This window comes from Cannabis sativa, chromosome 9, assembly GCF_029168945.1.
Source record: "Cannabis sativa cultivar Pink pepper isolate KNU-18-1 chromosome 9, ASM2916894v1, whole genome shotgun sequence".
Lineage (NCBI taxonomy): Eukaryota > Viridiplantae > Streptophyta > Magnoliopsida > Rosales > Cannabaceae > Cannabis > Cannabis sativa.
This window is the reverse complement of record NC_083609.1, coordinates 61,466,903-61,485,957: the sequence shown is the minus strand read 5'-3', so window position 1 is coordinate 61,485,957 and position 19,055 is coordinate 61,466,903. Positions and strand designations below refer to the sequence as shown.

Sequence of the window (19,055 nt, the reverse complement as noted above, 5' to 3'; positions counted from 1 at the left end):
TCATTCTAAATTGGAAATTTTAATTAAATAAATATATATTTAAAATAAATAGAATAAATAAAGAGAATCAAAGAAAATACAACTCACTTTAAATAATGAGCTTGATTATTATTAAGATATTCAATCTCCATTGTGGGTTTTACACCGCGTTTGTTTTAGTGAGTAATCCTCCCTAATGGAGGAACGTTCATTAGCAATTTCGCACCGTTTAACCTCGCATGATAAGTAGTTTGTAAGTGTTTTGTATGGTATGGATCACCCTAATGGTGACGACCATACTTGACTTGCAAATTATGAAACAATGGTGGAAGCTCATAAGATAGAATTGCCTTGACTCTCGCCTAAACGGGACAACGCTGAATTCCAATCTTGATCGAATAAAAGGTTGCTAGAATGTTTATCATTTTAGATGAGCTGACAACTCTATTCAATGGATGATGCTTTGACTCTCGCCTAAACGGGACATTGTATCAGTTTGTTAAAAAACCTTGGAAATTATTTAGGATTGTAAGTTTTAGTATTTTCACTTGTCATTCTTACTTGCTATATGTTTATAATTTCTGAATTGTGTATGAATTTATATTGAACCATGTTATTTTCTGTTATTAAGTTGTAGTTTAATTTTGAATCTTCATTGTTGGTCTAACATGTTTGTTTTTCTAATGAGATAAATCCCTAATGGATTTTCACCATTAGACATACATAATAGTGTAAGATCTCGAAAGATAAATATTGTATATGCAACATCTAGCTGTTCATCAATTGATGACACCTTAGACTAGTATTTTTACAATATGAAACAAGAAGATTACATAAATAAGATTACTTTGTCTTTCGCTAATCGAAGCATCGTTGGATTCTTATTTATAAACGAAATTATCCTAATTCCTCTTAGCTTATTCATTTCGAATTAGCTTTAAAAACATATCATTGGATGAATGGTCTATAAATCATTTCATGTCATTTTATATGACGCATATGATTATTATCCCAAAATTCTATTCCCAATTGATATAAATCCTCAATCTTAGAAATCTCCTACTTGTATGGGCAAATCTGACTTAGAGTTTGTATTAGTAGTGGTGGTCCAAGAAAGAATTACTCGTCATATTTGGTTGAATTTAAGTCTTTGACTTTAATTTTAGAATCCAAACAGAAATTTTCTTATATTTCTAATTCCAGATACAATACAGTTACACTTTCTCAAGTGTTTAATATCCATCTTTTATTAATGGATTAAAACTATATGGAATATGAGACAGGTATTCTGTGACCAGGATCCACTTGCAGTATTCTAAGAACTCTTTGATGTAACTAAACCTAAGTCATCAAAAGACACTACCACATTTTTTTTAATCTATGGCATTTGTATCTTGTTCATAGTGGATTTGACAAGATCAATCTCTGCGAAGAGTTAATATGCCTATATCCACTGAAAGTAGTTCATCTCATTCGCAGATGGATGTACATTCAGGGGTGGATATGAGTTTTTCGTTGTATTCTTAAAACGATAACTCTAGATTATACCTTATGCAAAGAAATTTGAAATGTTTGAAAATTTCATTAATTTCTAGCAATGGTTAAAACCATTAAGGTAAGTGGTTAAAGATCTTGCGAACTGATAGGGGTGGAGAAATAGTTAGTAGATATGTAGTTCAAAGATCATTAAATTGATTTTTGAATTATATCCAAACTTACCTCCCCAGAAATTTCGAGTTGCATGTTGATGATTAGTTACTAGTCGTTGCCTAATTCCTTCTATAATAATACAATTTTAGAATGATGTAATGGTTGTATACTTAATGTAAATCATTACTAGATTCATGGATGACCTAATCAAAATCTTAAGAAAAGCTAGAACTGTTAACCATGGTTTGTTAGCTATTCTAAGTGATTAGGGGTGGACCATCCCATTGTCAATAGATAAGAAAGTGTTTGTTCAAACAAATACTACTTTTCTAAGAAAATGACTAAGTCTGAAAACAAGTAGCAAATAAAGGAGATATTTTTCTTGATTCCAAGAGTGTTCTATCATCTTATATAACATATGATGATCCCACTGCCTCTGTTGTCTTGTCACAACCGAAGAGATCAATACCATTTAGTTTTCTTCGACATAATTCACGATACCTTGTCGTAGTGGGAGAGTTTCTAGGAACTCACCTTCTTATGACTTGGGAGACACTAGTGATTAAAATCCATTGTGAGTTTAAACAAGTAAGGGATTGTCAAGATAAGAAACTAAGAAGAAAGCCAGTAGAACTATGGTTTAATCCATTCACATGGAGTAACCTAAAGTTTTCTATTACAAGGACATAAAAGGAAGTTTTCGTTTATAAGTCCATTCAATGGACTTAACAAAACTTCATGTTCCTAGTATTATAGGTTTGAGTTTATCTAAACCTATGGCTTGTGGTATACTTGGTAATTACTTACTCTAATGCAAGCAACTTATTTTAGCAAGATGCTGAAGCATTTTCTTTCTAATGGCAATCTTTAGAAGCTTCACACCTTCTTAAGTATAGATTTTATTTATCTAAGGAAAAGTCTCAACTATTCCAGAAAAGATAAAGCCATGAAAGAATTTTCTTATATCAACAGTGAGAGGTCTTAGATATGCTTTTGTATGCCTTAGACCAGACACCTGCTGTTGAGTGGGAGTAATGAGTAGGTATCAGATTAATCCAGGAGAAGAACATTGGAAGACAATCAAGTAAATCTTAAGATAAAGAAGAGGAACTATATGTTAGTCTATAAGGGTGTGTTTAAAACTCTTAGACTACACCATATCAGATTTCGAAATTTGCCTTTGTGCTAGTAAATCTTTCTGATAAGATGGTGATCACTCTGGGGGTAGAATAGTGATTTTGGAGAAGTGTAAAAACCTATCTGAATTCTCTAGGTCTACCAGATAGGGACTGAATGTTAAAGCTGCAGGAAAGGTACTTATTCAGTCTAAGGAAAGTTCTATACATCTTTGGCACCATTCCGAATTGCCTTAAACTACTAGTGTTAATTTCCTGATTAACCAAAAGTAGTTGCCAAAGATATAGAATCCAGTATCCCAAGAGAGTAGACATATAGAGAGGAATTTCACATTATCAATGATTTTGTGATTAAAGGAAGAGTAATGGTGGAGAAAAGGTTGTGGTTAATTCAACCTTTCAGATCCTATTACGAGGAGTTTACTACTACTACACTTGATTTGTATATCAAGGTGTTGAGATTATTTGAAACGCACTTTTTGTTTTATATTAGTGCAAGTGGGAGTTTGTTGGGTTTTATGCCCTAAATAAAACTCATTTCAATATAATCAGATTTACTTATTAATCTAGATCAGAAATAACATTTAATGTTGCATGGTTCACATGATTTATTTCATGATTATATGTACATAATGTATAAATTCATCTGAAACCCTTTTCACATACTTGATCCTGTTTATAGTGCCGTCAACACATTGGAAAGTAAACATGACTATGTGAATAAAGTTTCCTAGATTTATCAGACACAGGGTTTTACTGATATGATAATCTACAACAAGAGTTTACTTGTATTTGGAGAAATACTATGTTCTTTCCAGAACATTGGTTAAAGTAAAGCTCAGGTTGGATGCATGGAGTATGCATCGGAAGGGACCGATATTGAACTTTGACTTAGATTTAATTAAACTTACCGTAAAATCTATTCAAGTCAATATCGCCTAGTTGATCCTAGATCAAATGATCTTAATCCTGTTATGATTAGGCTCAATCTTGAAAGGCTATTCGTGTTCCTTGAATTGTTAGTTAAGCCTACTTTTAGGTCAGGGTGATACGTACTTTTTGGGAACACGGTAGTGCAATTGAGTGGGAGCGCTAGCATAAACATGGAATCTATAGCTTCTATCTGGCAAATAGTAAGCAAAGGATGATCTCCTTCGAGCTTGACCAAACGAAAATAAATGGTGGAGATCTCATTTCACATAAGCTGAAATATCATTTATACGGGGTCAAGTGTTTTAAGGATAAAATACATAGTAGGGTGTTACGGTAATTTAATCCCTTTACTGTGTAGATCATTCATATAGAGGATAATTGATCACATTAGGATTATAACAATGGATAACTAATGATGTGTCTATATGGTGGAACATATAGAGCATTCTATATACTGAGAGTGCAATTCTAAGTTCTATGCGTGGATTCAACGAAGAATTAATAAGTTAGTGAATTTTAGTGCTAAATTCTTGATCTACTTATTGGAAGCTCGGTTATATAGACCCATGGTCCCCCCACTAGTTGAGATAATATTGCTTGTAAGACTCATGTAATTGGTTTTGATTAATCAATTATAATTCACAAATTAGACTATGTCTATTTGTGAAATTTTCACTAAGTAAGGGCGAAATTGTAAAGAAAGAGTTTATAGGGGCATATTTGTTAATTATGATACAAAACAAAGCCAAACTTGGTCATAAAAGATCTTTTGCATGGATTGTTGGTGCCCATTTGTGCATAGGGTCGTGGTGCATCCACCGACTTTACAAGCAACAGAAAATTGTGGCTTGCATGGACTCATATGATTTATTTGGATTAAAACCAAAAGTTAAACTCAAGAAAACAAGAAAACGAAACAAGACAAAGCCAAACTTGGTCATAAAAGATCGTTTGCATGGATCGCTGGTGTCCATGTGTGTATAGGGTCGTGGCATCCACTGAGTCCACAAGCAATAAAAACTCGTGGCTTGCATGGGCACATAGGATTTATATGGATGAAAACCAACAGTTAAACTCAAGAAAACAAGAAAACAAAACAAAACAAAGTCAAACATGGTCGAAAAAATTTGTTTGCATGGTCTGTTAGCGCCCATGTGTGCATAGGGTCGTGGCATCCACCGAGTCCACAAGCAACGGAAAATTGAGGCTTGCATGGCCACATAGGATTTGTTTGGATGAAAACCAAAAGTTAAACTCAAAAAAACTAGAAAACAAAACAAAACAAAACAAAGCCAAACATGGTCAAATAAGATCTTCTGCATGGACCGTTAGCGCTCATGTGTGCGTAGGGTTGTGGCATCCACCGAGTCCACAGGCAACGTAAAATTGGAGCTTGCATGACTACATAGGATTTGTTTGGATGAAAACCAAAAGTTAAACTCAAGAAAACAAGATAACAAAATAAAACAAAGCCAAACTTGGTCAAAAATGATATTTTGTCTGGACCGCTAACGTCCATGTTTGTATAGGATCGTGGCATCCACCGAGTCTACAAGTAACCGAGAACCGTGACTTGCAGTTTCGTGACTGAAATTTCAACATTTTCTTAGTAAATCACAATTAATATTGAACAATTTCTTAAGTAGTGTGTTGGCTCGAAGCCACAAAATCTTTACTCTTGCTGATGTCAAGTTACTTGGGTACACTCTATGCCGAATCCATAAACTTTGCATCTAGAAGAGTTTTTAATCTAATCTTTATAAGAAAAAACAATCACGTAGAATAAAATATTTAAATTTTATCTTTACATAATAAACTATTCATATGGACTAAAAAATTGAGACTGCTATAATCTAATATTTTGTATATTGAGTGAGTGACCTAAAGAAACTAAAAAATGATGAGAATGATTGCTGTATTATACTCATCTGTTAGTAGTGCACATGTTGAAAATTGGTGTTGTTAAAGAATAGGTATGTTAGTCAATATTTGAACGACATAGCTATTACTAGCTAGGCCTAGGAACACATCACATTGATTCACATGCCAAATTGGCCACAAAATTTGGAGCTGCTACCTCAGAAAATTAAATTTTCAGAAACCTTAAAATACACAATTCAAAGTGCAAATTAAAATAAATACAACTTAAAAACACCTTCAGCCTATTTCTCCAACCATTTTGCCTCCTTTTCTACCAAATTCTGCCAATGTAAAACCTCTCTCTACTCCCAAAGCTAATAATATATCTAAGCTACCATCATGGCGACCCGCTTACTCCAGGGAAGAGTTCTGATATTTTGTTAAAAACATCCATTACCTAAAACATAAGGGAAAGAAACAAAATCACATCATTTCAAATCAAACTATATATTTTTAATCCTAAATCAAGACTCAAAGATTCTTTAATGTGCAGTCAAAGAAATGGACAAATGGAAAATGGCATTACCTCCTTGTCATTTTGATACTTTGCAATGCTTAATGGGTTCTGTGAACACTGCAAAAAAAGCAACATGACAATTAGTTAGTATCAAGATCATCTCCAAAATGTTTAGTTTGCACTGATGAAAACACTAACATCCATAATGGCTTGTTGAACTCTAGGGTTTTGAAATGCCATGGCAACATCAGGATTCGCCATGATCTTTGATATAACTTCCTCGGGTGAAAGTCCAATTTGATCTGCAAAACAAAACATAAATGCTATAATTAGGAAAATGGCATAATGTATCTGTACATGTGTGAGCAAAATATTTTGAGTGTCAAACTTACCAAACTGCTGCTTCACCTCAGGGCTGCTAAGATCGAAATTTTTCAATGAATCCATCACTCGATTGTCCCAATCGCTGTTTCCACTCATATTAGTGCTGGAAAACAACATCAAGTGAAAAATAACTTAAACAGCATTCACCAATAAGGCATAACAACCTCAGATATACACCATAAAAGAAAGAAAAAAGTTTGATCATCTCTCCACATTAGAATGGCAAAAAAAAGTTGTTTCCTTAAATCAATTGCAAGAATAACAAAGAAGGAGCTTACAGCATTTCTTCAAGTTGACTGCGATATTCTGGATTTTGTAACATCCCTGATAGTCATTACAACATGCAATTCATAGAATTAAGTAATAGTCGGTATATGGTTTTCATAGAATTAATAGTCAGTATATATGGTCTCATAGAATTATCAGTAATAGCAGGGTTTCAAGAAAACAAATCTAAGCGAAGAGATTGAGAAAATCTAAGAGGGCTTTAGGGGTGCGGCTTCCAGGAAGAAAAATAGAAGATATAAAGGTATATATATTTAAATGAAACTGTAAGATAAACTTACATTTGAAGGTAGTAGGATTCCTCATCTCCTCGGGTAAATAGCTACAAAAAACAAACATGCAATTAATACTATAATAAAGGAAAATATATTGATCATTTTCAAAGGCTAAAAAAACAAGAGAAAGTACTCAAAATATCTTTTTCTTTTTCGCATCTAAATCATTACAGTAAGAGCATGGAAAAATTGTTGAATTTTACTTTAAAGATTAATTCCAAGTTATAAAGCTTAAGTTATGTTAAATAGTTAGCACACTTGTTTAGGAAATTACATACTTCTCTCAATATTTTCTCTCTAAATATCCCACGATTTACACAACGGTTGAAGAAATGGAATTTGAAGTTTGATGTCCAAAGAACCTTGACAACACTTACAAAATGTACAAGGAACTATAACAAACAAAAACACATAATGTAATCACTAATTACAAAACAAAATTTTGAGAGGAAGAGAGATTACGGATAAACCATCTTTTGCACAGTAGGATCCTCCATCATCTTCTCCAAAGCTTCTACTGAAATGGTTTTCCCTTTTTCTATCCATTAAGAAAACATTAACAATGACAGAATCAGGATGTCGGAAATAAAAAGAATCTCAATACAATGTAACATCATAACACAATACTTATCAAGGATAAATTAGAAAATGCCCCTAAGAATAAGATAATGGATTCCTAGTGTCTCCAGTAAGACATAGTAAACTTCATAGATATTTTTATCAATGCAAGGGCTGACAGTTTTCCATACTATATTATACAAATTAAATTTTGGACATAAAAAATATAGCCTAAATTTTCTGAAATCAAAAATTCAATTTTCTTATAAGGAAAGTAACAAAGCCAAACAAATCTTTACTTACGAGTAGATTGAGACTCCTTGGAAGAACCAAAAGGTCCGAAACTTTGATTGGAGGTAGTTCCATTCTGATATACCTTATTGAATAAGCAAATAGGTCAAACTTCTAAACAAAGCACAAGTTCTGAATATTATCAATAGTAGTTACTTACTTCACTAGCCACTTGACCTTGACTATCTCTTAAGGAACTTGTCTCGGCATCATCCTTTATGCTACTCTCAAAGGGACTTTTTTCTGTGGTTTCTTCTGGAGAGACATCTACAAAAGCTGCAAATAGAAGTTGGGAAAATAAATAAAATATTTCATCTATTTAGGTTGCTAAAATGTAAACTTGAGATGTACGGAAATAAAAAGCAATCCATCACCAAATCTAATAGCATAAAATGTTGGAAAAAGAAAAGCATCCATGCATGTAAATTGTAAATGAAAGCTAACTTCCCACCCATCAGATCATCACAAAAAGTCCTTGGTCAAGCTAGGAAAAAGCACTTGAACTAAAAAAACGTAGTTTTGATTAGTTCCAGATAAGAAAAGGTTACTATATTCATCACCCAGCCCACATTATAGCTGAAATTCATGTGTTGATAAATTGCTAAAATCTGATCTTCCATACACCCATATCACGTACCTAAATCTAAATATTGCATACTTCATCTAAAAAGCAGAAATTGACTAGGTCTATGAGAGAGCCGGGTGATTCTTTGTGACATGCCATCAGTAGCGTAATTCATTTAGAGAGCATCTTGTGAGATCCAAGGGATCCTTTACTTTCTTTTTTAATGAATAAACCCAATTAGGAAAAAAAAATCTGTAACATCGATAGGTACAAGCAAATGATATTTATTTAATATAAGCAACATCTCCTATGGGCAGACCAGACGAAATTCAATCAAGATATATTAGGTTCAAACTTGAAGCATGAAATCACAATAATAAATAATGATAGATGCAGAAAGATTTTTTTTATATATATATATATGTGTGTACCAATTTTCTTGGCTTCTTTCTTTTCTTCTGGTTCTTCATTGATACGAGTGGCTGGTGGTGCCTCAACGTCTCTTGCAGCCACATCAACTGTCACTGAAGGTTGAGAAGAAGTTGGAGGGGAGGTGGCAGGTCGCGGTGGTGCAGCTGATGGAAATGGGAAAGGTGTTCCTGCACCTGGAGAAAATGCAGGATTGCTGAATGGGCTATTTTGTCTATCCATTTGACCCATCATAGTCTTAAGAGCTTGTTGCATTGCATATTTCTGTCAGAATATAATTATAAACAAACAAAATTATGAAAAAAATAGACATAAACATAATGGCATTGGCCAAGTACCCATATACTTTAATTTTGCATATTTCTTTTGTTTAACCTCCATGAGGAGATTAACAAGAAAACGGCCATAAATGGACTGGAAGGAATTTATTAAATTATTATTCTTCAAGTGACAAAAACTCCCATGAGATCCACAGAGCCCTTCTTTTCAGAAAACTAAAAAACTATTATTAGCGTAAAACAACAAAAGATCAAGAAGGACCGCTTGAAAAAACAAAGACTTGAACAATCAGAGAAGGAAACTTTCTGTTCAACTTGATAAAATCATACTTAAAGAAATGTCCCTAAACTCTCATCTTGTAACTATTTGGGTAAGGAATTCTTTAATGCACTCTAAGCAAGCAAAATCATATAAAGAATTGCCAACTTACGGAGGATAACACTAACCTTTAAGTTCCCTGCCACCTGCCATAGCAATCAACTTGTCAAACATGGTGTAGTTAAAAAAAGGAATGTCTAAAATGAATTAAAACAAAGAAGCTATTCTCTCACCCATGAAAATAGTGCTGAAAGACCAACACCAACTCCAATCCAGAAGAGAGGTGATCCTCTACCAAAAATTGAAAAAGAAAAATGAAATTTAAATAAAATTAATATAAACACTCAAACGCTAAGCTAATGAAATAAATTAACCTTTCATCACAACTTGAATTTTTTAAAATAACAGTCTTAACAACAATATAAACAGCAATAAAAAGGGTAAAATGTGATTACAATTGTGAAGAAGAAGAGCTGGGAGGCAAAGGTTGCGGCGTAACACCAACGGAAGATGTTTGTTGAGTACTACTGCTTGATGAAAAAATGCGTGCAAACTTGTCTAATTTGTGTCATCAAAAACACAATAAGAGTCAGCATAAATACATTGCAAAGTTCATTTTTAGTAATCAAAATAAGTGATACAATATGATGAGAGGTTTAATTCATTTCAAATCCCTCCAACTACAAATTAGAAAGACTAAATTCTCCATTTTCCCCTCCTAGCTAGATTGTGATATTATCTTCTAATTTCTTCCCTACAAAATTTACCTCTAGTTCTTTTCCTTGTAATTATTAAAACAAGCTAAACACAAACATAAGAATTTGAAAATTGAACAAAATAACAATTATAATCCCCTCAAATTTAGACAAACCAAAAGTGATTGATGGATAAAGCATAAGAAATTAACTCTAAGACGTTGAAAGTGGTTATGCAATTATTTTCGTCTTTGCATAAACATAAATAGATTAATTAATAAATACAGAGAGAGAGAGAGAGAGAGAGAGAGAGAGAAGAACACTAACCTGGGGAAGAAGAAGAAGAAGCTGTGATAGTAGAGAGGCGAGAAGGAGGAGCGTAAGAAAAAACGGGTCTAAGATAGAAAAGGGCGGAGGAGGATGAGGAGGAGAGGGAGGAGGAGGAGGAGTATCGGAATCGAAGGGGAGGAGTGGAGGAAGAAGGGTTAAGGGAATGGGAAAGAGATAGAGACATTGAGAGAGGCATCGTCACCATTTGCAACCCAAACCCTCTTTTACCTCTCTCTGCAATTTACTCACAAAAACGAAGAAACAAAGAAGAAGAAGAAAAAGAGTGTTTGTTTGTTTGTTTGGGGTTTTAGCCTTGGATCAAATCAACTACTACTACTATCATCTTCTTCCACCCTAATTACCAATTTACCCCTCTCTTTACTCATCCTTCTCTCTTCCATTTTTTTTTTTAAAGGGATCTTAAGAGCATTGTTATGTTTAGCACTCTTTTTTTATTTATATAATTAAGTATTGGATTTCATTTTAAAAAATAATTTTTAGACAACATTATTAGCTATATATAAAAAATTGTTGAGCACTACTAACACTCAATAACAACAATATTTTATAATAATTTTTTATTTAGCTATGTTTGATATTTAAACTATACCAATTAGTATCAGTAAATTGTAATACTTTTTAATATTTCTCTTTTTTATTAAGTAATAAAGGAAGTGTGTGCTGCCTAACTTAACTTTTTAATTAAATTTAAAGTTTGTTTTAATTAATAGTGTATCACCTCTAAGTTCTAGCCTATGCTCATAAAACCAAATAAAATGTATATAATTTCGTCATGTAATATATTATCACAATTTCTAACAATATTAAGATTTATTATTACTATTATTAGTTTATCACATATAAATGAAAATTATATTTTTATATTATTGAGAGGAGGCAAAGTTATCTCATCATGTGAACCTCTACGTAGTTTTTTTTAATTTCAAACAAATAAATACCCAAAATTATAATCAAAGTTTAATCCATGATAATAAGATGATGATATATTTTCCTAATTCTAATATATTTTTCCACATATTATTTATTTAAATGAGCTTTTTAATATTGTAAAAAATTTGGTAAGAAATTATAAAAATGAATTAAATCGGCTTTTTCAGCTTTGAATAAAATAAAATTTAATGCCTCGTTTCGTAAAAGCGAGATTAGAATAGAATTCTTCAAAGTAATGAAATGAAATGAAACGACATAGAAGAATAATGGAAACGACATGAAAAAGTGAAGAAAAGATGCAAGCTCAAGCTCAAGGTGGTCATGGTGGTCAAGGTCAGGTTCAGGTTCCGGCGAGCGAAGTGTTCTGGTCACTGGTCCACAAAGCCGATAAGAAATTCTCCAAAATCAGAGATCTTCCCTATTACCACCGCAACAGGTACCTTCCTACCTACTCACTACGCTTAGGGTTACCATTTTCAATTTCAATCTTCATTTTCATTTTGATTTTGATGATCCATGATCCATTCGATGGATCAGGCAGGAGTACGATGCTTACTTCTACAAGGTCTTCAAGGTCTACACTCAGGTATGGAAGTTCCAGCAAGAAAATCGTCACAAACTCGTCGAAACTGGCCTCAAGAGGTCAGAGATCGGCGATATTGCCTCTAGGATCGCTCAGCTCTACTTCGCTCACTACATGAGGACCAGTCAGGCAAGCTATCTCCACGAGGCTTTCATCTTCTACGACGCCATTCTCACTCGAGACTACTTCAATTTCCACTCTCACTCCAATGCTTCACCTCACGACATCTCCCTCGCCTCCAAACATCTCCGCTTCATTTCAAGGTACATTTTACTTTCTTATTGGATTCGATTTAGATCAGTGTTTGTTTGTTTGTTGTAAATAAATAAACACGTAATGTGCTTGCTTCAGGTTTCTGATGGTGTGCTTGCTTTTGAACCGGCGAGAAATGGTTCAGCAACTGCTTAACCAGCTCAGGCTTTTGCTTGATGAATGCAAGAGGACCTTCAAAGAAACCGACTTCAAGGAATGGAAGCTGGTTCTTCAGGAGCTGGTTAGGTTTTTGAAATATGACACCAATTTTATGAATATCAGGCCTCTTAGGTATAGTGTTGTGTTGGACACTTTTTCCGATTCGCTGTCTCCACACAACTGTTCTAGGAATTTGAGGCTTCGAGACGCTGTTCTCGCCAGTTATCATCACAATGAGGTTAGGTATCGATCAAGGTTTTCCTTCTCTATCTTTTTTTCAATTCAATTACAAATGCTTTGATAATATCTGTCAACATAACCAGACCACATTTCATGGCTAACTGAATTGGCAACCTTTATTGCTGTTGTTGTTATCTTTGGTGGTACACAGGTAAAATTTTCAGAGGTAACTCTTGACACTTTCAGGATGCTTCAGTGTCTGGAGTGGGAGCCCTGTGGCTCATTTTACCAATCAAATCTAACCAAGAATGGTCACAACGGACCTTCTGCTGCCCCTAAAGATATTCTCGACCCTACACTGCCTCCTAATCCTAGAAAGGCGGTTTTATATCGTCCTTCCATCACACATTTTCTAGCTGTAAGTATGACAAATATTTTTCAATAAGGCTTCATACAATTGTGAATTTTCATCTATGCTCTCTATTATGTTAAGTTAACATCATGGAATTTATTATGAGAAAACTGTTTACTCCTACTACTTGTAGTTATGTTGTTGAGTAAATAACTTTTTAGTGTGTGACAATGTGATATTGGTCTGCTTGATATTATTTTAGAATTGTTGTGTTTTTAAGCCTATTTAAATCTTATGTCTACTTTCTTATGGCAGGTTGTTGCCACCATATGTGAAGAGCTCCCTCCTGATGGAATTTTGTTAATTTACTTGTCAGCTTCAGGTTTATTTCTTGTCTTTTATTCAAAATAACATTTTAGTTCGTGATTGTTACTTTTTGTTATAGTTGGTAGACTGTTATTTATTTGTATTGTTTCATCTATAAGAACTATTATTCTGTCTCCTGCAGGTGCTCGGTACACTGATACCACCTCCCCTTCTCCATTAGGATCTGTGTTGGAAAGATTAGACCCTTCTTCCGAGCAGCCTGAAGAATGCAGCTCAGCATTAAATTCTGGTTGTTTACACTTTGGGACTCGTGGGAATGGAGGTATGTGCTTATGTTCTTTTGACAATGTGATTTATATGGCATTTTTAGTATTGACTTTATACATGAGAAGCAGACAATTTTCTAACTTGAGGATTTATTCTAACGTCTGATGAATCATTTTACAGGAATAAATTGCATTTATCCCAGTGACCTGGTTCCTTTTACAAGAAGACCACTTTTCTTAGTTATTGATGGTGACAGTAATGAAGCATTTGAGGCAAGTAATCACCTGCCATGTTTGAGGACATCTACTTTTTTAAATGCATCGGTTCTCAATTGTGATACATGCTACTTTAAATATTCAACCAATATTTTTTTATTTTAAAATCGTATTGCTGATTGTGTTGTATATTATAGAGTTCAATTTTTGCATTTATCAAAACAAACTGTCATTTTGATGTGTATGATGAGTAGTATTTTATTTTGGTCTCTAGTGAAATATTTATTTCACTTATATAAAAGGTTATTTTGATTGTGTGAGAAGGCGATAAATGGAGCAGCAAAAGGAGAAATGGCAGCAATCCTTCTTTCTCCGAGAAGTTCGTATCACTGCACCAGCACTGGTTCGCCTCTTCATTCTACCGGAAGTCTATTCACTGTTTTTCTTACAGCTCCATTACAGGCTTTCTGTTTGTTGCTTTGCATTTCTGACTCAGATGTTGAAATGGTATGTATTGTGTAACAGTCAACCCTTTTGGTTTATGAATACTGCTGTTTTTTAGCTTTTTTTATCCTGACTCGCTAGCTATAACAAACTATTTCAGGATACATTTGTTAAGGCTGAGAAATTGATCTCATCTTTCTTAAAAGATTGGGGTGTAAAGTTAGCTGCATCAGACTCCCTTCATCCTGTGTGGGCTCAGATTTTGAACGACCCTTTCCTTAGGCGACTTGTCTTGAGGTAACATTGATTTTCACTTTGTGTTCGTTAGTTTATCTGCTTGTGGGATGATTGAAATATGTTGGAACAGTGAAACATTTGGTGGGTTAGCATCAGATATGCTTATAAACGCTTGGAAACTTAAAAATGTAGCCCTTTTTCTAAGATTCAGGTGAAATTAAAACAAAGATTGAAGACGTTGGTAAAGTAAAATTCAGACCGTGTCATTATCTGCAAAAAGAAAAACTATAATTCCTTTGTTGAGCTGATTCATAGAAAAAAGTTTAGAGCAGTTACTGAGTCTACATTTTCTTCTATACAGGTTTCTGTTCTGTCAGGCAGTGCTTGCATTACATGCTCCCACATTCAATAAAGATGAATTCGTACCAAAGTCTCTGCCTGCGCTCCCACCATCTTTCCTGCCTTCAACTGTCTTATGTCAAACGCTAGTTATGCAGCTAGCGAATATCTTCGGTGCTACCAACAGTTTCATATTCTCTGATTCGGTTGCACTTCCAGAAAATGCATACGGTGACACAGACTCAATGTCATCTTCTTGAAAGCATGGGTGGAGAGCCAATCTGTATCAGTTCAAACAGTCAAAATATCCGAGTTGTGTTTTCATAATTGTGCTTTAAGTAGGTTACAAATTTACAAGTGTGGAAATTCAGGGTTAAATTGTGGAATGGTCAATCTCACTTTGTTAAAATCAAGATCACTTGAAGGTTGTTATGATGTGATGTGGCACAATTTTGTGTGTTGAATCATCAAATTGGATGGTAAAAATTGCCTGGCATACAAAGCTGAGTTGAGTACCATGATATATTTTACTATTTTTGTGACCATGACATTATTTTGTAATGAAGATATATAATCAAGTAAAGTATGGTTTTTCTATGATGAAAACATATGTGATATTGAGTCTCAACTTCCTTGGACTCTATCTGACAATTGCATAACGAACACAGATATCACATACTAGATAGATGTACTGCTATGGATGCTTCCAACTTGCTAAGACCACAAAAGTCATATGGTAAGAAAATACTAGTCCCTAAACCATACTTTGATACCATGATGTCTATTAATTTAAGTTAAAGTTTATTGCAAAAAGGCAAATGACAATAAAATAAGAATAAAACAGAAAATGAGTATTAATTTAAGTTTTTATATGAAGATCGAGCAGAGGCAAACTGCAGTGATGAGTTAAATAGTGAATGTGGCACAAGAAGTAGATAAAGCAACGTTCACATTTGCAGAACTGTCTGTCTGTGATATATATTCGTATATTAATTAATAGCACACATGTACACTATAAGACGAAACTGGTGAATTCTAGGAGTATCAGATTCTCACTCTCGATCATATCTTCGATATATATCATCTTAATTATATTATTCCTTTTGTTTTTTATTTACTATACTAACCCCACTACTCACTTCTCTTAAATTAATACCTTATTAAATATAAACCATGCGACCATGTACAGTACAGTGTCCTTTTTACTCACTATATTATATAGATTATAAATAGAAAATATTTAAAAATTGCATGCATATATGTATGTAGTACGTGGAATCACACATTGATTATTAAGCATCTTTATATTAATGTATTAACGGTATATATTAACTTTGATATTATTATTATTATTATTTTGAATTAATAACATAAGTAAACAAAAGAACATGATGATGATGATCTAATCAACAACATGCTAATATATGTAAATTAACGTTCCATTTAGGGAGGTGTTATATTTGTGTTGTCCTTATATTACCCACCACTCCACTTATATATTTATTGACTGTACCATATATTTATAACATGGACCAGTAATTAATATATTATTAATTGTAATATACTGTAGTCTGTACCATGTCTATACATATAATAACCCAAACAAATTAATCCAACGTTCATTTATCTGTACTCATAATCATCATGATCTCAATTCTCATGCATGCTGCTATAGTTCTTTCTTATTTATTTATTTATTTATATTTTAATAACAAAATGAAAATTTTAATGGAATTATAACTACTCAGGACGTACGAGAGGCATCATCATAACTTAAGCATTTATTTCAATCTTCAACCTGAAATAATGTTCATATAAATATATATATCTATTCTATATAAAGTATGCCTATATAACTGAAATTCTTGGTTTATGAGAAATTCATGGGTGACTTTTTATTTTTATTTAATAAAATAATAAAATATTATTTATATATAATAAAATAATAATAAAACAAATCCATTAATATTTGAATTGATATTAGAACTGATATTAAATATTCGAGAATCACAACCCATTTAAAAAGAAAACAACCGCATATCTCTCTAACAAACTCTATATAGATTAAGGTTTTCTATTAAAAAATAACAATTTTTTTTTGCTGAGGTTAACGAAGTTAAATCCCCAATTTATTTTTATCTATAATTTTCAAATCTCAAACACAGTTTATAGCATGCCAACTCATAGAATCCCCAATTTATATCACATGAAGCCACTGTATATCGCATGAAGTTCAAAATGACGAGGAAGAAGGTGAGAGATGAAAATCAAAATCATCTTGAACCATATCTACTTTGGCGAGCAAAGTGGGACTCTATAGGTAATAATATGTTTGTTATCTTTTGAATTTCATGTTTTTGTACAAGAGTAGGGATTGAAAATCTGATTGATGGTTACACTTGGCAGCCATCTATATGCAAGAGTTCTTGTTGTTAGTAAGATATCTCTACCAAACTATAGATTTGATCTGGATGATAAGCGTCCACAGATGGAAGTATTTTTCATATTTTTTTTTTCTTTATTATGATGCTTGATTAAAGATTCAACAAAATTAAAGATTAGAGATTATTTGGAGTGCTGGTGTTATATTGTACATTCCTCTTTGGTGTTCCACCATTCTAGGGAGGTATATTTTTTTTTTTTTTTTTTTTCAGAACTAAAGTTTGTTTTTGTTCAACTTGTTCTTGTTCTAGGATATAAGAAGTTTGGAGTTACATATTTTCAGCTTTGTTAAGAATTAAGATTAGTCTGCCTAAATTAATGAATTATATTGCAGAGGTGTAGTTTTAAATTAATAAAATAATTTTACCTACCTTTCATAAGTAGATTTTTTAATTAAATTAATTATTTACACCATGTCTTATCATCTTAAATGAAAATAAAAATAACTATTTGCAGGAATACTGCCATTTTGTCGACACTATAATATATAATTTATTCACAGAAAAATGGACAATACAATTATATGCGGATCAGCTAGAATAAAAAGTGCAAAACACAAACATAAAGGAAGATTAAAATCCACCCATTAAGAGTATCTTTAACAAATCCATTAATATCTGAATTGATATTTGAACTGATATTAAATATTCGAGAATCACAACCCATTTAAAAAGAAAACAACCGCATATCTCTCTAACAAACTGTATATGGATTAAGGTTTTCTATTAAAAAATAACAATTTTTTTTTGGCTGAGGTTAACGAAGTTAAATCCCCAATTTATTTTTATCTATAATTTTCAAATCTCAAACACAGTTTATAGCATGCCAACTCATAGAATCCCCAATTTATATCACATGAAGCCACTGTATATCGCATGAAGTTCAAAATGACGAGGAAGAAGGTGAGAGATGAAAATCAAAATCATCTTGAACCATATCTACTTTGGCGAGCAAAGTGGGACTCTATAGGTAATAATATGTTTGTTATCTTTTGAATTTCATGTTTTTGTACAAGAGTAGGGATTGAAAATCTGATTGATGGTTACACTTGGCAGCCATCTATATGCAAGAGTTCTTGTTGTTAGTAAGATATCTCTACCAAACTATAGATTTGATCTGGATGATAAGCGTCCACAGATGGAAGTATTTTTCATATTTTTTTTTTCTTTATTATGATGCTTGATTAAAGATTCAACAAAATTAAAGATTAGAGATTATTTGGAGTGCTGGTGTTATATTGTACATTCCTCTTTGGTGTTCCACCATTCTAGGGAGGTATATTTTCTTTTATTTTTTTTTTTTCAGAACTAAAGTTTGTTTTTGTTCAACTTGTTCTTGTTCTAGGATATAAGAAGTTTGGAGTTACATATTTTCAGCTTTGTTAAGAATTAAGATTAGTCTGCCTAAATTAATGAATTATATTGCAGAGGTGTAGTTTTAAATTAATAAAATAATTTTACCTACCTTTCATAAGTAGATTTTTTAATTAAATTAATTATTTACACCATGTTTTATCATCTTAAATAAAAATAAAAATAACTATTTGCAGGAATACTGCCATTTTGTTGACACTATAATATATAATTTATTCACAGAAAAATGGACAATACAATTATATGCGGATCAGCTAGAATGAAAAGTGCAAAACACAAACATAAAGGAAGATTAAAATCCACCCATTAAGAGTATCTTTATTTTTCTTATCTACAACTTTTAGGCATATGTTATCTTCAATTATCAACAATTTAGAGATTAATTTTTAATTTTCTTTTTTATTTTACACACATTTAAGCTGTGTTTGTTTTAGTATTTAAACATTAATT

General features: G+C 32.6%; 2 protein-coding genes across 3 annotated transcripts; one reads left to right on the top strand and one right to left on the bottom strand.

Annotated features, from left to right (window-relative positions):
• Positions 1–5,686: 5,686 nt before the first annotated feature.
• Positions 5,687–10,861, bottom strand: LOC115722659 (protein TIC 40, chloroplastic). 2 transcript variants are annotated; one of them, XM_030651920.2, is made up of 14 exons: positions 10,482–10,861; positions 9,915–10,017; positions 9,693–9,750; positions 9,588–9,605; positions 8,865–9,126; positions 8,029–8,144; positions 7,881–7,953; positions 7,482–7,557; positions 7,026–7,066; positions 6,738–6,783; positions 6,468–6,562; positions 6,274–6,377; positions 6,145–6,192; positions 5,687–6,015 (listed from the first exon to the last, which is right to left on the bottom strand). In XM_030651920.2, the coding sequence occupies exons 1-14, from the start codon at positions 10,687–10,689 to the stop codon at positions 5,956–5,958; spliced, it is 1,308 nt and encodes a 435-aa protein (XP_030507780.2). In that variant the 5' UTR covers positions 10,690–10,861; the 3' UTR covers positions 5,687–5,955. The 2 variants fall into 2 exon arrangements, with proteins under 2 accessions (XP_030507780.2, XP_030507781.2); XM_030651921.2 differs by having other exon boundaries at positions 7,881–7,944.
• A 615-nt stretch (positions 10,862–11,476) lies between these two features.
• On the top strand, positions 11,477–15,396 carry LOC115722509 (uncharacterized). Its single transcript, XM_030651731.2, has 10 exons — positions 11,477–11,871; positions 11,973–12,281; positions 12,370–12,667; positions 12,821–13,027; positions 13,277–13,343; positions 13,470–13,610; positions 13,736–13,827; positions 14,095–14,277; positions 14,375–14,511; positions 14,813–15,396. Exons 1-10 carry the CDS (start codon positions 11,732–11,734, stop codon positions 15,048–15,050), a joined length of 1,812 nt encoding a protein of 603 aa, XP_030507591.2. The 5' UTR covers positions 11,477–11,731; the 3' UTR covers positions 15,051–15,396.
• The last annotated feature ends 3,659 nt before the right edge of the window (positions 15,397–19,055 follow it).